The sequence below is a fragment of the Ursus arctos genome, unplaced genomic scaffold (assembly GCF_023065955.2).
Source record: "Ursus arctos isolate Adak ecotype North America unplaced genomic scaffold, UrsArc2.0 scaffold_7, whole genome shotgun sequence".
NCBI classification, from domain to species: Eukaryota; Metazoa; Chordata; class Mammalia; order Carnivora; family Ursidae; genus Ursus; species Ursus arctos.
In genome coordinates, this window is record NW_026623089.1 from 59,627,509 (window position 1) to 59,647,291 (window position 19,783).

A 19,783-nucleotide genomic window follows, 5' to 3' on the forward strand; every position below is an offset into this window, starting at 1 on the left:
CATACACACACCTATTGGTTCCATTTCTCTGGAGAACTCTAATACAGATAATACTGTTGATTCTTGCCATTACCATGATCTGTTGTTAACACTCAAATTTAGAGTAACTTAAACTAGGCATAAAATTCTGAAGGGGAAAAAAATCTCCACCTATTACCCCAAATTCTTTTTCAACATTTTGAGATAGCATCATGTCAAAATACACATAATTCAGCCAGATACTCTAACCTGGCTTCAACTATTCTCACTCACTTTTTCCAAATTTAGCATTAAACAATGCTGGAAAGAGAAAAATGTCTATCCCAAGGCTGATGCGCAAGACCATGTACCCCCTCCCTTCCCCTCCCTGTGCTCTTCACAGCCGCCTTTTGCATTTCCCAAAGATAGCGGTTGAAAAGATAAGAAGCTGCAACAGTTCCATGGGACTCAAGGTTGAGTCACCTTGAAGAACTTGTAAGGCTACCAAAAATTCTGCCTTCAATAAGGTTATGCTCTGAGCATCCGGGAGAGCGAGGATGGTGGCTTAAACTAGGGAAGCTGGAGCAGAGGAGAGTTTAAGTCAAATTCAGGATTCGGGCATACCTCATTTTCTTGTGCTTCCCTTTATTGAGCTTTGTGAATACTACATTTTTTACGAGTTAAAAGTTGTGGTGACCCTGCATTGAGCAAGTGCATCCGCACCATTTTTTCCAACAGCATTTGCTTAACTTTGTGCTTTTGTGTTACATTTTGGTAATTCTTGTAATATTTCAAACTCTTCCACTATTACTCTGTTATGGAGATCTCTGATCGGTGATTGATGACTAGCATTGGTAAGCAATCTATTTAAAGTATATATTTTTTAGACATAATGCCATCGCACATTTAATGGACTACAGTGTAAGGTAAACATACGCCTAACACATTCATTTGCCTTGCTTTGTCGCGATACTTGCTTCACTGCAGTGGTCTGGAACCAAACTGGCCATTTCTCCACGGCTGTATTTTGGGCAGAGTTGAAAGGGCTTAGGACTGTGTTGGATTTAAGAAGAAAGGGAAAGAAGGGAACCAAGGATGAAAAACCAAACAAATAAGCAAACAAAAAACCTGCTCTGAGAGAAACCAAATAAATTATTCGATAACCTAGAAGAAATCCCAGCATAAATCATCCTCAAATAATCCAAATATTTGTTTTTTTTTTTTAAAAGCAAGAATTATTTCCCTTAAATCGTTATGCTATCCCACTTGGATAAGGCACTGTACAGAAACACGATTGTGCTGCTCTCTACAGCAGGCACTCAAGGAGGATTTCTACATGAAAAAAATTGACGCTACTCTGATTTGCACACGTTTCCCTTCGCCCCCTGTTCTTTCGCCTTTAATCTGGGATTGCCAGATAAACTAAGGCTAAACTTGGCAAGTTTCCTGCTTCTGCCAAGCAGTCTTTTAGTCTCCTACACATATAGACAATTATCAATCTTGTGCTTTAAAATTTCAGTTCAAAGAATTATAAGAAACAATTTAAAAAAAACACTACCAAAACCAGACCCTAAGGAGAGTTTCAAGGCTAGCATATTGATGGGGAGGTAAAAGGGAGGAGGGAATGTTTTCCACAATGCATTGGTCTCTGACATGATTTTTGTTCCATGAATCTCTTTCTTAAGAACAGCGAATCACTTCAAGGGAGAATGAAACCCTGGGGAAAATGCTGCAATTCGTAAATTCATTGTGCCCTTTTGAATTTTTATTTATGTTTCTAACTTCTTTGGATCATCACAAGGATATACCTCCTAATAAAGATGAAAACATAACTCATTTGGAAATACTTTAACACATTATATAGCATAATGAAGTAACACACACAAAACTTTTTTAAACATAGGATTTCTCTCTAAAGCTTAAATGTGAGGCAGACAGACGTCTGACTTTAAAACAGATGGAACCCCAGAACATTTCCAGGATACATAAAACTGAATTTTGTGCTATATTTTATGTCTGAGACAGCTAACCAATACAAATTGATGGCTAGGGTTTCTGTACTAATTTTTTTTTTCTTAAAGATTTTATTTATTTATTTGACAGAGATAGAGACAGACAGCGAGAGAGGGAACACAAGCAGGGGGAGTGGGAGAGGAAGAAGCAGGCTCCCAGCAGAGGAGCCTGATGTGGGGCTCAATCCCATAACGCCGGGATCACACCCTGAGCCCAAGGCAGACGCTTAACCGCTGTGCCACCCAGGCGCCCGTACTAATTTTTTTTTTTTATATATATCTTCCCATTGCAACATCCAAATTTAACAATTCAGTGTTTCTTTTGTAATTCTATGACCACTCTGGGATGTATACGATTTTTTTATAATTTGTTCTGTGATTTGGAATCTTAAGTGTGTGCGTATGTTAATCTACTATGTAATATACATATATTATATATACACCCACATATTATATACATACTCCATGATAAATAAATAATATAAATAAATAATATACATACTCCATAATAAGTAATATAAATAATAATATGGAACCCAAGATAGGTACTCTGACACACACACACAAATACAAGTTGTCACTAATAAAATGAGTTTATTTTATATTAAAGATTTCAAAAAACACATTTGTAAAATTACCCCCATACTAGGCCTAAAGAGAGCCTTTACAAAGAGTTAAAAAAATTACAAAACTGCTTTCTCTTAACTATGAAAGTACACAGATTTAAGAAGTTTTAGAGGAGAAAATGTTAATTCATGGTCGTTTTTAAAAAGTTAATATACAACAAATCCGTAGGATACTACTAGAAGACTACATCTTAACCATTTAGAGGAAAAAGCTGTATTTTTCTTTTGGAAAGTTTTATTCTTAAATGATATTTACTAAGAAATATACACTGCGTACCAAAGTAACAATGATCTCAAAATTGTCTAATTGCTTTGCAAATGAATCAGTCTACAGGAACACGTAGAAAATTGCTTGTCGATACATATTAACTCCTTAATTTTCCTGATAAAAGAATATCAAAATAAAAATTTAGTACATTCCAATTAAACATACAAATTACTGATATTTACCAGAAGATAGCATTGGATTATTTTTAACAACACAAAAGTTCAAGTATTACAGAAGCTCAAACTATGTAATCTCAAAAAAGGAAACGAAAGAAGACATATTTATCCAACCAGTGTTTTACAGAAATTTGGAATATTTACATATTTTATAACACTGTAGAACTCTTTGGTGGTGACATATGGATTCAATTCCCTGAAAACACTTTAATAATTTTGTTCCATCAATCTGTGTAGTCAAGTATTTATAATCAGTAATGTTGGCAGTTACCACTTTTTAGCCAAATCCACATACATAAAGTGAGTTGTGTGGAGGGAATCTTGGGCGGGACCTACGTGGGTTTACCTAATTAATTACTTAGCAATCAGACTTACTTCTGGCTCGTTTTTTATCCCAGAAAAAAACACAGTAAACTAAAGAACAGATCAACTGTCACTTCCAAACAAACTCGGGAAATCGTTAATATTAATGCACAAGTTGAGCGAATATATAATAAAATAAAACACTGGCTACAATTTCTGCATAAATTTTAACAGCTACCATTCTAGCGCCTTATATAGGATTGTGCAGCATCTGATGCCCCTTCACCAAATGGTGGTGTTGGGAAAGCAAGGCACTGTGGTCGAGAGAGAAATCTACCTCTTTTAAAAGCAGTGGACTCAAAAACAGAGAAACAAAAAATGACCTGTTCCACCTTAAGAGAGACAGAGATTTATAAGCTTATCATACAAAGTTCCAAGGAAAGGGCATGCTAAAACACACACAAGAGAAAAGCAGCAAAATCTCAGAAATGAAAGAAAAGGAGAGAAAGGAAATGATGAACAGCAGAGTGACCTCCACGGCATCCAAGGATGCAACAGGAGAAACAGATCAGAGGAAGCACTGTGTGGAGAGACGCAATGAAAAAGGAGGACATGCATTTCCCCTTTGTGACCTGTGGTGTCTTTTTTGTAGAAGTGGAGACGGATAAATAATGCCTCTAATTTAGAAGAGTATTTATGAGTTTACTATAATTAAGGAATAGGCTTAATACTCAGATCGGACTTAGAAAAGATAAAATGGAGCAGAGCAGCCCGCACAGGTAATGTTTTTATACGGAGTCAGTTACATGACCTTGTCAGGCAACTTGAGATGACACGGCCTCTGGGCAGGAAAGACAAGCGTGGGATATAGCAGTTGTATTAATAAGTCTGGTACTAGGCATATAAATAAGACTCTCTTCCAAGAGTTTATAATCAGAATTCCTAGCAATTTTGAACACAGATTCAAGAGTTTTTCTAGAAACCCAAAGGCTACAAATTAGTCAAGGTAAAGTAGATGAAGATATTCATAGAATTAAACTTTTGGAGAAAAGAAGTTGAGCAAATTTTTTCTCGATGTTACATATCAAGAATGTGAGATGGTCTAGAAAATGGTTTAAGACTTGTATCAAGAGCAATGTGTTAATTAAATTAAGGTACTCCTAAATAAACATTCTGTTCTCTGCTAACACCCTGAGGAGGTCCTAAATATACATTGCCCGCTGGCTTCATTTCTTAAAAAGGTAGAAAAGTCAAAGATCTCACAAATCTCCCTGTTTTTTTCTTTTTGACAAACAGAACAGTCAAGTAAATTATCTGAATTAACTGTACAGATTTGACGACTGATCACTAAAACCACCACCAGAAACAGAGACTTCATAATGCATAGTTATCAATGTCACCTAAAAAAGCCTCCACGTTCCGTAATTCAAAATCTCCTGGATTAAAAAATATTTTTCTAATATCTATTCTAGTAGCTTCTAGTACTTAAGATTAACGTCTGTATTTTGCATTGGCACCTATCTTCAGGAAACCATCTCAGCCAGAAGACAGGAGATTTAAATGAGTCTAGTCAATATCGATTTATAAATTAGCAGCACATATCAGTGCCAGGCTTGTGAATGGACTGACTGCTGGATAACTTCATGACCCTGTTTCACAAAAGCTACTCATTTTAAATGCTGAAAATGTAACCAGTGTTAACAAGAACATGCTAAGTTCAACTACGATGTATGGAAAACTGGTTGATGTTTACAACAGCTTCTTACCGACAGAGGAGATAATCAGAAATAGTTAAAGTTGAACAATGAGCTGTATTTTCATATTATTAGAATCTAATGAATTTAACAAAGGAAACCCACAGGAAAAGAGACGTTGAAATTCAAGGCATAAATGTGACATGTCGGGATATGACAAATAACAATAAAGACAGTGTCAATAAAACTTAAAATAAATGTACAGTCGCAAATAAGTAAACAATTTTCAAGTGTGCAAAACTAGTCAGGAATAAAAGTGCTATGTGGAGACCTGGCTTTCAAATATTTGTTTCGAAAACTTTCAGTCGATGGTGGAAAAACCAGAAAGTATTAAAAAAGTAAAAATTTAAAGAATATATAAAACACGCTGTATCTTACATTATGCCCTTGTCCTATCACTGCTGGATCAAAGGCCTATTTAATTACGATCCTCATGTGATAGACAGAATATAAACGGAGGTAAACACGAATACAATAGCACAAAGGCTGATGTATCTTCAACCGCAAAAAGACTCTTTTCAAGTATACTGTGGGTTTGTGTTTCATCTTAATATCCCAGGCACTCAGTGTTGTTGAGGAATTTGAAAACAGATAACACGATATTCTATTAATTCTGAGATACATATACATATACATAAATAAGCTTTGCGTAACTACCTTTAGTAGTGAGGAATGGAAGTAATGGTGAAAGAAATAAAAGCTATTTAAATTGGTGAAAATAAACCCTATTACCGCCACAATTTAAAGTATTATTTTAATGTGTAAATCCTGAATGAATAATGTTAGCAAAAAAGTCGATGTATTAGTGTAATTCGTGTTGGGATTCTTGAAGTGCAGATGACTAAAAATACACCTGTGGTCTCTTCTTCACTTTGTATTTTAGTGATCCGTATCGCACCTGAGGAGAGAAAGGTGGCATGATTACAAATCAGATGATTACTTTTGGACTTAGAACTGAATAGTTCATAATCATAGTAATAATTTTATAACTTTCTAATAAAAACAATCAGTTATCCTAGAAATGTGCTTTCGTACTCAGAAGACATCGCTGCTGACATACTAAAAAATGGAGTTGGTACTAGGCTGGATATATGCTGCAGGCTAGTATCACTAGTAACAAATACAAACATCAACTGTTGTTAGTTCTGCTTTGCCTGGTACGCCAATTGTTCACAATGATCGGAGGCCACAGACTGGATTCCTCCACTGCTTTCTGGGCGCAAAGACAATAATATTCTTACGGATAAACTTCTATTTAATCCTCATACAGGGTTGGTTCAAAGCAGAACCATGCAGTTATTTTTGTTAGTTGTTCTGCTTCAGTGCGGGGCTTGCACTGGGGGCTTGGGACCACCGTGTGACTTTGCTCTATGAGAATACCACTTTCTACTCACAGGGGAAGTAGGGATTTACCATGTTGTAAATTCCCACAGATCCTAATATATCCGATCTGAGTAGAGAATTTTAAATGTCACTGCCAATCTCCCCACCCCCCCCACCCCGTTCTTCCCTTACGGATCATTAGTGTCCTGAGTGTTGATGCAGCAGGGAAAGCCTTTCACAAAAGTCATTAGGAAGACAACTCTACCAGACTAACCTCTTTGCGGCCTTTCACGGTTTTCACTGATTTCATGCTTTGCGATCTTCGAAGCCCTTTGTGTGTTAACATCTCATCGTCTGAATACGGCCCCTCCACTTCTTCATCAGTTCTCTCGTCTCCGTCTTTCAGTGGAATTCCATAACCTAAACGAGTCATCAAAACCAGCGAGTTTTGGTGAAAGGACAGCACTCCATCTGCGCGCACTTCTCCTAGGGTTTGCATTTGCCCCCTCACTCCTCTCCCTTTCCCATCAGGAATGTGCTCCCTGCCCTTTATCGTCAGTCTCTGCCCCGCGCACTATCCTAGATGAAGCTCATAATTCATCGCTTCCAGGAAGTTTCCCTATTTTTACTATGCGTTTTTCAGAATAATTCAAAATTTGTTCTTGAGTACGTAACAAACACCGTGTTCAAGACTCAAAGAATATAAGCAGATCTATATTGAGACAGATCTCTTCATGAACTCTAAACGATCTAAGCAATTTGGTGCTTTATCGAGTTTGTCATTTGTGCCTTTGACTTTAATGAGAAATGAAGGGTTTCCGCCCACTGTGCGTCAAAACTTTTGTTGAGATTGGGAACGGGAGGGTGAATTTAAGGAGTCAAGTAATACCCAAAGGGGCTGGGACTTTGGGCGCGATAGGTTCACTGGGGGCAGGTGACGGAGATGGTAAGCCAACGCGGTTGCAGCTGCTCAGATCCAAGCCAGCTGGACAGGCTGGAGTAATTAGAAACACGACGGGCTGTGATGACAGATGTTAGTAAGGAAAACAGCCGGCGTCAGGCAGGTCAGCACGAGCGCACGCGGGTGTGCGAACAGGCTGCCCTGTGTAGCTACAGAAGATGGAACCTTGGCCAATCTGCAAACATCCAGGTAGCGGGCTGGTTACCGTCAGAAGTCTGGCAGCATTCCGACGCTGGGGTTCACAGACAAGAACGGGAGCGTTCCTGAGACTGTGGTTCTCAGGCTTAGTAGTTTACTAGCAAAGACTGATGAGCACACATTGAGAGTCACCCGGAGAACTCGGAGAACTCGCTCATACAAAGACTGCTGGGCCGAGGGTGGGGCTGAGAATCGCCATCTCTAACAAGTCCCTATGTGATGCTGATGTCCTTGCGCAGGGCCTGTCTGAGAGCCACGGCCGGGATGGAGCCACACAGGGGCCCAAGTCTATAGCAACCAGAGTGCTAGAAAGATAAGCAGCCAGTTATACAGACAAGGGTGAGGTCACAAGGCCCCATGAAGTTTCAAATTCTCCTTCAATAAGGATAAGGAGCACAAATATCTAAATCTTCAGATGAGGAAAAAGGAGTTTTCCCAGGTTCAGGAGGGGGCAAGCGATGGACTCCTTGCACGTGAAGAAAAATACACTGAGTCAACATTTGTTAATCTGCTCTCCCAGGCCATGCATAACTTGAGACTCATGGAACAAACCATGAAGAGTTGTTAATAAGCTTCTTAGTCTCATAATAAAATAAACACCTTTGTTGTATATTATGCAAGTACATTTTACGCTGCTAGACTTCCAGGTTAAAAATTAGGAAGGATTTGGGAGTAGAATCAGTCATAATTTAGGCCAAGATCCTTTGTTTTCCTGCATCAGTCCAAGGAACTGTGTTCTAAGTAGAAGAGAGAGCACCTGCTGGGGGCTAGGGCAGGGGGGAAGCAGCGCTGCTTGCTGCAAGAAGGCCAGTGTGGCCTGGGGAGGGGCTGGGTCAGTGGTCCTGGCAGGAAGCTCCTGATACAGTATTAAGTGGAAAAAAAATGTACATACAGAAACAAAGGAAAAACAATGAAACCATGAGATCTCTTGAAAGCGGGCTTTTCGGTGATTTTAAATTTCATTTTTTCTTTTTTTAAAAATTTGCCCAATTTTATTTAAAACTGTATTATTTTCATAATTGGGGAAAATAAACCAGAAAAAAAATTTTAGGTTGTCATTTCTAGATTTTTTTCTATCGCTGTTGCTTACACAATATTCCTGATCCCAATAAAACTAAGGTAAAACGCAGAATGAGGAATCAAGGAGAGTCAGAAAGGAAGCAACTACGACCAGAAAGTTCTCTAAGGTCACAGATGAAGCACAAGACTACAGGCCAACAAACATGGCCCTTGCTATTTTAATCGCGCTCACTTTATGATTAGGAACTGGAACTTCATTCAAAAGAGGATTATATACACACCTTATTCTTTCTTTGTTTCCTAATTTCAGGTAACGAGTCTTATTAGCTTTCTAATTATGGTTTTGGAGAAAGTGATGGATTGATTCATTATTCCACAAATATTAAAAAAAATTCATGTGTTCAGAAGTGCGCTAAGTTATGGGGATACAATCATGAAAAAGACACAACTGTCATTTTTTACCCAAATGTCCAATAGGGGAACCAGACTTGAACGGGCCTTACAATACTGCAACAGATGCTGTAAGTGGAAGATAAGGATGAAGTAGAAAGGGAGCCCACAGTGAGATAATTAACTCAGCCTGCGAAAGTAGTTGTGAGAGAGGCCTTCTTGTAGGAGGTGGTGGCTAACCTCTGAAAGCCTCATGACTCTGTATCGCTAGCACATGACGGAGTGGGAGAACAAGGCAGGGAGCTATACACCACACGCTACTGAGTTTGGACTTCATCAGAGAGCAGTGTGTGGGGGGGGCACTGAAGCATTTCAAGCGCAAGGGTGACATGATTACATCTGGGGTCTTTCAAAGGTTCTTTTTGCACCTCAGGGAATGAATCAGAAGTGAAGACTGGAAGCAGGGAGGTTACTGCAGTATGGAAGGTCAGAAATGATGGGGTCCAAGGAGCAAAGACAGAGACAGTAGCCAAATCGGGGATCTATTAGAAGATGAAATTGACAAGTTTAAGTTAGCAGTTTATTCAACCAAACTGCATCAAAAAGACAGGAGTCAAGTCAAATACCTTCACTAAAACATGCATCTTCTATTCCACCTAAAAACCTGGAAATGAGTATGTATGAACATTCTGTTGTGAGTGGTGGAAATGTTAATCAAAGTTGTCCAAGGATTTAGAAGTGCTGGGACCAGAAGAGAGAGCCGAGACTACGAGGGAAGCCCAGATGTCCCATAGCAGGCACTCAGCGGGCTGAGTGCTTTACGGGACTGCCAGGCCCGGGGAAAGCGAAGCTGCTGGGGGGACTGGGGGGACTGCTGGTGCCGTACAAAGGTGATGCTAAGGTTGACTGCTTTCCATCACTGATCTACACTGGACAGAGCCCTCACATGCAGATTTCTGAGGAGCAGTGAGTGGGGACCCAGGCTGAGGAGCCTGGATGACCCCGGGGCCCTGGGACCTAACGCTGTAGCTGTTCGGCCAGCTTTAGCCCAGAGCTCTGTCTCCACTTCAGGAAACCGACCTGGTATTCACACAGCTCCTACACCTTAGAGTTGATATATTTTAAGTCCCCCCCCCACCCCTTGTAATAGTAATAAAAGTCAACATGAATCCAGTACTTAGCAATCCACTGCTTTAAGCAGTTTCTACATAATCATCTAAGTGCAGAATCATAGGAAGATTGACCTGGAAGGAGACCTATGTTAGGAGACGTGAGTACTTCACCACCTATTAGCGGTGAGACCCAGAGTGGGTCTTGCTTCTCTCCAGGCCTTTGTTTTCTTGTACGGTAAGGTGGTGAGACAGAGGACAGGTGATGAATGCCAACTCTGACCCAGTCGAGCTGTCCGGGGCACGATGCTGAGGGGGCCTGGAAGCCAGAGTGGGAAAAGTGCCCCGGTCCTTCAGCAACGTCTGCCACGGTGCGCACGGGAGCAGGGAGTAGGCAGGACACCTATTTGCCATCTTTAACTAAAGCATCTCTAAGGTTGCTACCTGCTCAAGCTATTTGAATTCCTAGTTCCAGCCCAACCATACCACTAAGTGTAGCCTTTTTATAAACGAAAAGAACCTTGGAGACCTCACTTCTGTCATTGACTATGTAGCTAGCCCCTGACAGGTATTTTAATCTCCTTCTGCCTCAGTTTAATTAACTAAAAAATAGGGGCACCTGGTTGGCTCAGTCGGTTGAGCGTCTGCCTTCGGCTCAGGTCACGATCTTGGGGTCCTGGGATCGAGCCCCATGTTGGGCTCCCTGCTCAGTGGGGAGCCTGCTTCTCCCTCTGCTTCTCCTCCTGCATGTGCTCTCTTGCTCACGCTCTCTCTCTCAAATAAATGATTAAAATCTTAAGAAAAAAGATCTAAAAAATAAAGATGAGGGGCATCTGGGTGGATCAGTCGGTTAAGCATCTATCTGCCTTCAGCTCAGGTCATGATCCCAGGGTCCTGGGATCGAGCCCCACATGGTGGAGGTGGGTAGGTGGGGTTTGTCTGCTCAGCGGGGAGCCTGTTTCTAGCTCTCCCTCTGCTGTTCCCCCTGCTTGTGCTCTCTCTTTGTCAAACAAATAAATAAAATCTTAAAAAAATAAAAAAATAAAGATGAAATATTTAAACTGTGCAGTCATCTTAAGGATTAAATACATATGTAAAGCACCTAAAGCAAAACAAAAAATACGTGCTTTCTTTCTTTATTTACTGGTATTGAAAGGGAATATTGGACCACTTTTAACTGATATGGGAGCAGCAATTTCTTTGCAGAAAATATATTCCCACTTATCACAATGTGGTGCTCTTTCAAGGAACGTGAACGTCATGTTCAAGGCGTCCACATTCTTACAAAGCAGCATTTGGAGGGAGCTCTTTTTGCCATAGTGACAACATGCAGACTTAAATCACTTCATCAAAGTAGGACTTCTCTTGACCACTGAACCTCAAACCACTCAGAGCGGGCCATGGTGAGTTTTCAGATTGGACTCAAATTTCCAGAAATCTGAGTTTGCTTGTGTGAACAAGCAGAGCATCTGAGGTAAATGTATTGATCACATGAACCAGCGAACAGACTTCGCAATGTGCGTGCAATTACCACACGGAAAAACTTACTATCTTTTCTTGAAGAATTCTGGAAGTAAATGAAATAAAAAAATAATTCATGACATTAAAAAAACGAGTACCTTAATTATTTTTTAAAAGCAAGAGTACTGTTCTTTCTGATTTTGAAAATATGTTGATTTAAAAAAAAATCACTGAAGTCCCATACTCAGAACTGAACACTGTTATCTTTTGGCAATACCCTTCCAGACTCTCCCCTGTGTATATGCATTTGAAAATTCAAATATACTAATTCATTTCATCTATTTTTTGGGTCTCTATAGCATAACACTCATATTGTTTTATTGTTATTATTTCCCCATGATCTGGATATGTTTTCATGTCAGCAAGTATGCACCGACAGTATGAATTTTCATAGCTAATATATTACCACGCTTCTGCTTAACCATTTTTCTTAGGTATTTGGTTTGTTCCGTATTTTGTTACCATAAACAATGAGATGAACGTTCTTGTACATACATCTTTGAACACTTGTCTGATTATTGCTTTATGACATAGTCCTAGAAGTTTCTTGCTGAGTTAAAGGGATAAATTCTGACAATTATTGCCAGATTGTCATCAAAAAGGATTATTCCACTTAAATCTCCAACATGCTTGCTGTGGTGATTTTAAAACATGTCCACAAATTATGACACTTTTCTCCTCTTCCCTTAGATCTTTTTTTTAACATTTTTTAAAGGTAATCTCTACGCCCACCATGGGGCTTGAACTCACGATCCTGAGATCAAGAGTCGCGTGCTCCCCCGACTGGGCCAGCCAGGCACCCCTCCTCTTCCCTTAAATCTGGAAGATGTTTGTAGATACTCAACAAACTGCCCTAAGGCAGAAGTGATGCTGTCTGACTCCTGCCACTTCTCTTGGAACACCGGCTCTGGGAGCTTTTAACTGACAGGTGAGAAGCCCCAAAACTCTTAGAGAGCACGCAGAGAGACGTAAAGGGGCCAGAGAGGCCCCACCTGCTGGAGCCATCCGCTGTGTGACTCCTCACAGCTAACACACCAGACGTGTGAGTGAAGAAGCCTTTGACACTATGACTCCAGCCCCAGGTGCTGTCTCACTGTGGCTGCATTAAGACGCAGAGCAAGACCTGCTTTCCTGAGCCCAGTTTCCCCAGATTCAGGAGCAAGAGGACTGTGACTTTTTTTTAAGGCCACTGTTTATAGTTTGTTACACAGAAATAGAGAACTAGAATAGTTGCCAACACAGAACACTGCTAATTAAAAAAATCTCTGTGCCAATCTGGTGAGCAAAAATTACTATTATTACCATTTTAATTTACTGTTTCTTTGTGAGGCTGAGTATCTTTTTCATGTATTAATTGGCCAGTTGTATTCTTTGGTAGAATTAACAATAATTGGCTTGTAAGAATTCTTTGTATGGCTAAAATCTGAACCCTTTGCCTGTATCAGACGAGAATTTTTCTTCTAGTTTGTTTTTTTATGGTGTGGAATATTTTTCCCATATATGTCATACATTTTTTTTAAATAGAAAAATCTCTCACGTTTTTCCTTTATGTCTTCTGGTTTTGATGTCATGCTTAAGAAGTCTGGCATATCCTAAGGATATAAATATACACTCAGGAACGTCCCACTATATTATAGTTCAGTATCTTACATGTAAGTCTTAATCTTTTAGGTATTTTGTTGAAAGGCTTGACACAAGGTGTAACTTCATTCCCTACCCCATCTTCTAAGTCTAGCAATTATTCTGATACCCTTATTTCTCTGCCTTTCCCCCACCCGAGAGGCCATCATCCTCATTTGATAAATTTCCATGTATATCTGGACTTGTGTTTACATAGACTATCTATAATTATCTTCTCTTCAACTATTCCTGTCCTGGAACCTTACTACTTTTTAAAAATATTTTTGAGAGAGAATGTTTTTGTTAAATTTCTTCCTTAGAGAAGAACAGCTCAGAATATATACCATTCTGCAGGAAACTTGGAACTCGGGCAAAGTAATACATATTAAAATTTTGATTTCATAACTGAACAAGTCCCTTTCTTGTACTGCTACTACTTACTTCATAACTCTCTAGTCTTAAGTTATTTTAATTTCATGGCTTAAAATTTAACAGAAGAATTAAATAGCACCTTATTATCTTAAAATAGTTTAGTCACATCATTTTAAGTTTAATAGATGAATATCATAAAGATAGCTATGGATTTTCATATTTATCATCTTGTTTTCATGTGAATAGTAGAATATCATTCTTAGCCAATTTTACCTTTTTTATTTTTTAATGATTTTATTTATTTGACACAGAGAGAGAGAAAACAAGCAGGCGGTGCGGTAGGTAGAGGGTGACGCTGACTCCCCGCTGAGCAGGGAGCCCGATGTGGGGCTCGATCCCAGGACCCTGGGATGATGACCTGAGCCGAAGGCAGATGCTTAACTGACAGAGCCACCCAGGGGCCCCCATTCTTAGCCAATTCTAAAGTATAATTATTAATAAACTACTGATAAAGGATTCAGATAACTGGTCCCAATCAAGCAAAATATACACAGTAGCCCCCATAATCAAAATCAGTATACATAATTTTTAAATGTATATTAAGAAAATGCCTATATTAGAAACTACTTTTACACTGTTAACATATTAAGGATAACGGTTCAAAGTTCAACAGTTCTCATTCTCAAAGACATTACTACCTTAATCAATGGCCAAGGCTTAATTTCTACCTCTAACCTAACAGCCACCCACTTGGTAAAGTTATTCATTCTCGACAGAACAGAAGAAAGTTCACTAGTTTTTCTCTATAGGAAGGAACTGTTATTTTATTTCTCAAATTGGTTTCAATATAAAGGATGATTTTTTAACCTCCCTCAAAAGAAAACTACTTAAAACAAAACATCAAATAGCCATGTACCTTATGGACTTAACGATATATTAGTAAGAAATGTCGTGAAGGTATTAATTTTCAGCTGAGCCTTGAACTAAAACTTTCTTACATGTGATAAAATGACTAAGGAGCGATGTCTTTTTATTTAGGTGTATACTTCTAAGATCGGAATAATTTACTGAAGTTTTAGAACATATCAACTCTGCCATGCTCCTAATTTACATCAGAAATACCTACAAGTTCATTCTTGAACGAGGAACTGTCATTTCCACATATTTCCCATTGCAGTAATCCTATTTACAAACTGAATCATCCTTTGTCAACCACTTCAAACTTTTTATCTTGTGAGTCAATATCCTTATTTGTTCACGGCATTTTCAGTAAAGAGTGTTTAGCTATAAAACTCCCTAGATGTCACTACACGGTTTGAGTTGAAAGAGGACTGATCACAGGTCTGAACTGGTGTCGGTGGTGGGGAGCTGGGGGGAGCCACACCGAAGGCGTCTAAAAAGTCATGGCCGCACAAGAGGCTCCTGTTACTTTCTCAGTTGGATTATCTCTAGAGTCAACAAAAGGCAAGCACCAACTCTATTTAGAGAACATTGCGAGAATTAAGTGTAAATTCACAAACATCAGTGTAAATCGTGCCTACTCAAATTCAGAGTTACCATGTATTATTTTGGTACCCACCTGGACTCAAAATTCCAATTGTGAAAGAAAAATATATCAAAACAAACAAGCACACCTGCTGAGTCACCGGAGACTGATTTACTTTTCTTTTTTGTTTCTTGTAAAGGTTGGAATGGTCTTTGTCCCACAGGCTCATCACCTTGGATAGCTGTTAGATCATGCATACTAAAACTTCGTAAACGTTCGGTTATTGCTCCTTGGCTCTATTTAACAGAGAAGTGATAGATCCAAGAGAGGAAAAGAAAACACACATTAAAATATTTCATATGCTTACATTTAAATTTCTCCCAACATTTTATCATGAGGCTGACTGATTTTATTATGAAACTTTATTATGAAACTGATTTATTATGAAACAGAAAAGTTGAAAGCACAGCAAACAGCCTTAGATTGTTTATAGTTTGCTCTATTTTCTTTACCACACATCTACCATCTATCCATCCATCAACCCATTTTTAAAATGCATTTCAAAGTAAGTTCTAGACATCAGTACATTGCATTCCCAAACATTTCAGCTTTGTAATTTGTTTTAAATGTAAAAAAAATGTATGATGAGCTTATCCTCCGAGTAGACGGCATCCATTATTTTGCTCTCTCCTAAAACGGGCACTTTGGGGCTTATGATTTAGAAGTTTTTAAAATAAAAGACATACTGTTTAATTTCTTTTTTAGTTTTTATTTATTTTTTTTGAGAGATTAAGAGTGTGTGTGTGTGGGGGGAGGGGCAGAGGGAGAGGGAGGGGGAAAGAATCTCAAGCAGACTCCCCTCCCCGCTGAGCACAGAGCCCGATGTGGGCTAGATCTCACAAGCCTGAGATCGTGACGTGAGCCAAAACCAAGAACTGGTAGCTTAAGAGACTGAACCACCCAGGCACCCCAAAGACATACTGTTTTAAAGAAAAGCTAAATTAGGAGTGGTAATGACTCTACTTAGTACAAGGTAAAAATAAATAAATAAATAAATAAATAAATAAATAAATAAATAAATAAAAGCCAAAGAATCTTGGATACAAAGTGATAGTTAATGAATTCACTACCTGGCAAGGCATATCTACTACTATGCAATTGGACTTTAAGTCAGTTTACTTATTTATTTATTTATTTATTTTAAAGATTTTATTTACTTATTTGAGAGAGAGAATGAGCAGGGGAAGGGCAGAGGGAGAGGGAGAAGCAGATTCCTGCTGAGTGCGGGCCTGGATGCGGGCCAATCCTAGGACCTCGAGATCATGACCTGAGTGGAACTCAGATGATTAAGCGACTGAGCCACCCAGGTACCGCCGACTTTAAGTCATTTTAAAGCCTTAGCAATATGATAGACACTGGGTACATGTGGGTATTGAAATTTAAATAAACTAAAATAAAAAATTGAGTTTCTCAATTGCACATTTCAAATGCTCAACAGCCACACGTGGCTTGTGGCTATCGTACTGGATAGCACAGATGGAGAACATTTCCATCACTGTAGAAAGTCCAATAATTTTCATCACTGCCCAGTCTGAAAGGGACATTTCTGAACTTTACAGACCTAACTACATTTCTTTCCCAAATATAAAGGGGAAAAATAATTTCTAAATTTACCCACTTCAAAAATTTGCATAGCATACAGATGACTCATTTCTTATTTATAGCTGTTTTAAAAATATTCTTCTAAAGGTTTTTTTACTCTTTATTATTTCTTCTCACACATGTGAATTTATGGCTGCCTCTAGTTAGAATTTTACCATAGAAACTCATCCCTAATGGTGCCTCTTTCAATTTCCAGATTTCAAAGCCTGAGGCACTATAAACATTTGGACATTACTACATTTTATGCTGAAAAAAGATCTTGATTCAGCTACTCTGAGTTAGTGATATCACATAATGTCAAAATGCCATTTCTATACCCCACTTAATTGGGTTCCACATGTCTTTAAACATTCTTGTCATAGTTGAATCCATTACACTTTCTTCCTCTTGATCAGATACCATTTTTTTTTTTTAAAGATTTTATTTATTTATGTGACAGAGAGACAGCCAGCGAGAGAGGGAACACAGCAGGGAAGTGGGAGAGGAAGAAGCAGGCTCCCAGCCGAGGAGCCCGATGTGGGACTCGATCCGGAACACCAAGATCATGCCCTGAGCCGAAGGCAGAGGCTTAACGACTGCGCCACCCAGGCGCCCCGATCAGATACCATTTTAAAGAGATGGGGGCAGAAGACATCAGAGATGCACTAGAAGGAAGTGACCAGCGCACATCTGAGGAGAAGACCCTTTGTTTTCTCAGAACTGTCATTCTCTTTATCACACCTTTGTATTTCTGTGCTCCCTCCCAGCAACTCTTGACTTTTTACCTCCTGCCAAACATGACAACCGGCATACACATCTGGGACACCTGCTCCCTGGCTCAGGTGCAATTTCCAAGGTGGGCTGTGACTGCCAAACCCTCCCACTCAAGAAGGAACGTCTCAGAACGCAAGTAAGTCAAACTGCCACCGAATCAATCCAGCACTATATCATCCACAGACTTCGGTATCTTTAACGGGTATCATCCGCTAATTGCTTAGAGCATACGTCACAGATGAACTCACACATTCCCTTTAGTTCCACAGTTGTGCTGTGTATATTCTGTCTCCAGAGAAGGAATTTCAGAAATTAAAGGAGAGTGACTAATTTTAGGCTTCTTCTCTTCTCCTAGTGTACTGACTGGTATGGCACTGATAGTGAGCGCATAGTAAGTAAACTAAATGTTCTTTTGATGCCTCTTCTTTTTCATTGCCTTTGACTGCTGGACAGTTCTCCACAGACACTGGACTGCAGGAGCAGAGGCTGGGCAGAGAACTGCAGGTACAGTCACGGGTTCACACAGGTAGACCACGCCGTCCACCAGGCGTTTGCTTCACGCTGATTAAAGGTGAGCAATGACCAAGCTGAGGTATCTGGATTTTAACAGAGCTCCTGGTAACCAACCCTATCGCCCCAAGTATTATCAATACCCTCAAGGCTTCAAGGAAGGCCGAGTACCACAAGGAAAAGCAAAAGGGGGCTGTGTACACTCTTGGAGGACTCCCAACACTTCAACAGCCATTACCGCCTCAAAAAATGGGGTTTTCCACTGTTGATTTTCTTATGGGCCCAGAATAGAACTAATGTGGGAAGAGAGAATTAATGCAGTATTGTGAACTTCAGAAACATTACATAAATTCTAAGTCTGTAACCACTTTAAAGTGACCAATGTGACCACTTTAAAGAAGGCTAATTATAAAATAATCACACTTAAAGGCAGACCTATTCCCTCCAATTTTTGTATTTTCAACAAAAAGCCCATTAACAAAGAAATTATGTTTAAAATAAAATGTTAAGTGGAAACCTTCCCCCCGACCTCAGAATTCTTAATTATATCCACAATATGGTTGCAAGTATGTGGTATGGTTTAAGCAGACAGGGAAAATATGCAAAAATGAAAACAGTATGATGTTGAGGCAGATGGGATGGGTGATTTTATTCTTTTTCTCAACAATTGCTTTAATATTACAAAATTAGAATTATAGATAGATGGTGAATTATAGATAGATGGATGGTATAGTGAAGTTTTTGTTTTTCTAGATCTGAATACTGTTTACTATAAACTGGATGTGACTCTGATTTCCTTTCATTTCCTCCAATGCCTGGCTACAACTCTTTAAACGAACATTTTCTATTTTTACAGTGAAGTTTTAATTGTAATGTGTAAGAATTTCTGATCTATTTCCTGCTCATTTCTCCTATATCCAATCCCTTCCCATCATCAAAAGAAACACTGTTTCTCTATTTTGAGGGCACAAGTAGGGCATTATAGAGTCATTTGTCAGTAACAATGCTAAAATGTATTGAGGTTTTGTTTAAATTAATAATGCTTTATTTATTTTCTTCTATTTGGTTTCTATAATATTAAGCCAAAAGTATAAGAAAAATGCAGAAAGGTTCTAGTTCGAAGAGGAAAAGACATGTGGAAACAGCACTTTTGGCCATTAGTCAATAACGAGGAAGGGAGTTCCCATCTACGAGGTAAGTCAATATCCCAGATCTTAAATCCCATTCTCTACAGAATTGTACGAACAGGGCTTATGTTAAAATTGATCCTAAAACTCGAAGAGAAAGTAACAGAAAGATTATGATGGGAACACAAAAATCAAAGTAATTAAGAACTATTTTGCAGAGTATTTTACATTACAACTGATACTAGCAGGAGTGTCCTAAACCCTTCAGGTGACTCAAAGTTCCCAGGGTTTGAATTTGGATAGGCCCAGAACTCCATTTAAAACGGGAACACTTGTAGGGGCGAACTGGGTTGGGTTCAGATCCAACACATTCATGCTCTGGGCAAGATTCTTCAGCTGAGAAAAGGGACCTTGTATGTATGACTAATTCTAACTCTGTTACTCTCAAAGAATTCTGCCTTTGTTTAAATACTTCACTTCCTGGTTAAACACTATGTTAAAATTATTATATTTTGTGTTAAATAAGGGGAATTTACCATGCTTATCATCAGCATTTTAGGATAAAACTTTCAACCAGGGCGCCTGGGTGGCTCAGTCCCTTAAGCCTCCGACTGTTGATTTTGGCTCAGGTCAT

The 19,783-nt window shown here is 39.1% G+C and overlaps 1 protein-coding gene across 1 annotated transcript in view; it reads right to left on the reverse strand.

Annotated features, from left to right (window-relative positions):
• Positions 1-2,547: 2,547 nt before the first annotated feature.
• REEP3 (receptor accessory protein 3) overlaps positions 2,548-19,783 on the reverse strand; it is a 94,309-nt gene continuing 77,073 nt past the window's right edge. Inside the window, exons 6-8 of the mRNA XM_026504309.4 lie at positions 15,246-15,393; positions 6,695-6,840; positions 2,548-5,995 (exon numbers count right to left, since the gene is read on the reverse strand). Of these exons, the coding sequence (XP_026360094.2) occupies positions 5,939-5,995; positions 6,695-6,840; positions 15,246-15,393 (351 nt within the window). The 3' untranslated portion in view covers positions 2,548-5,938. The remainder of the gene's footprint in view (positions 5,996-6,694; positions 6,841-15,245; positions 15,394-19,783) is intronic.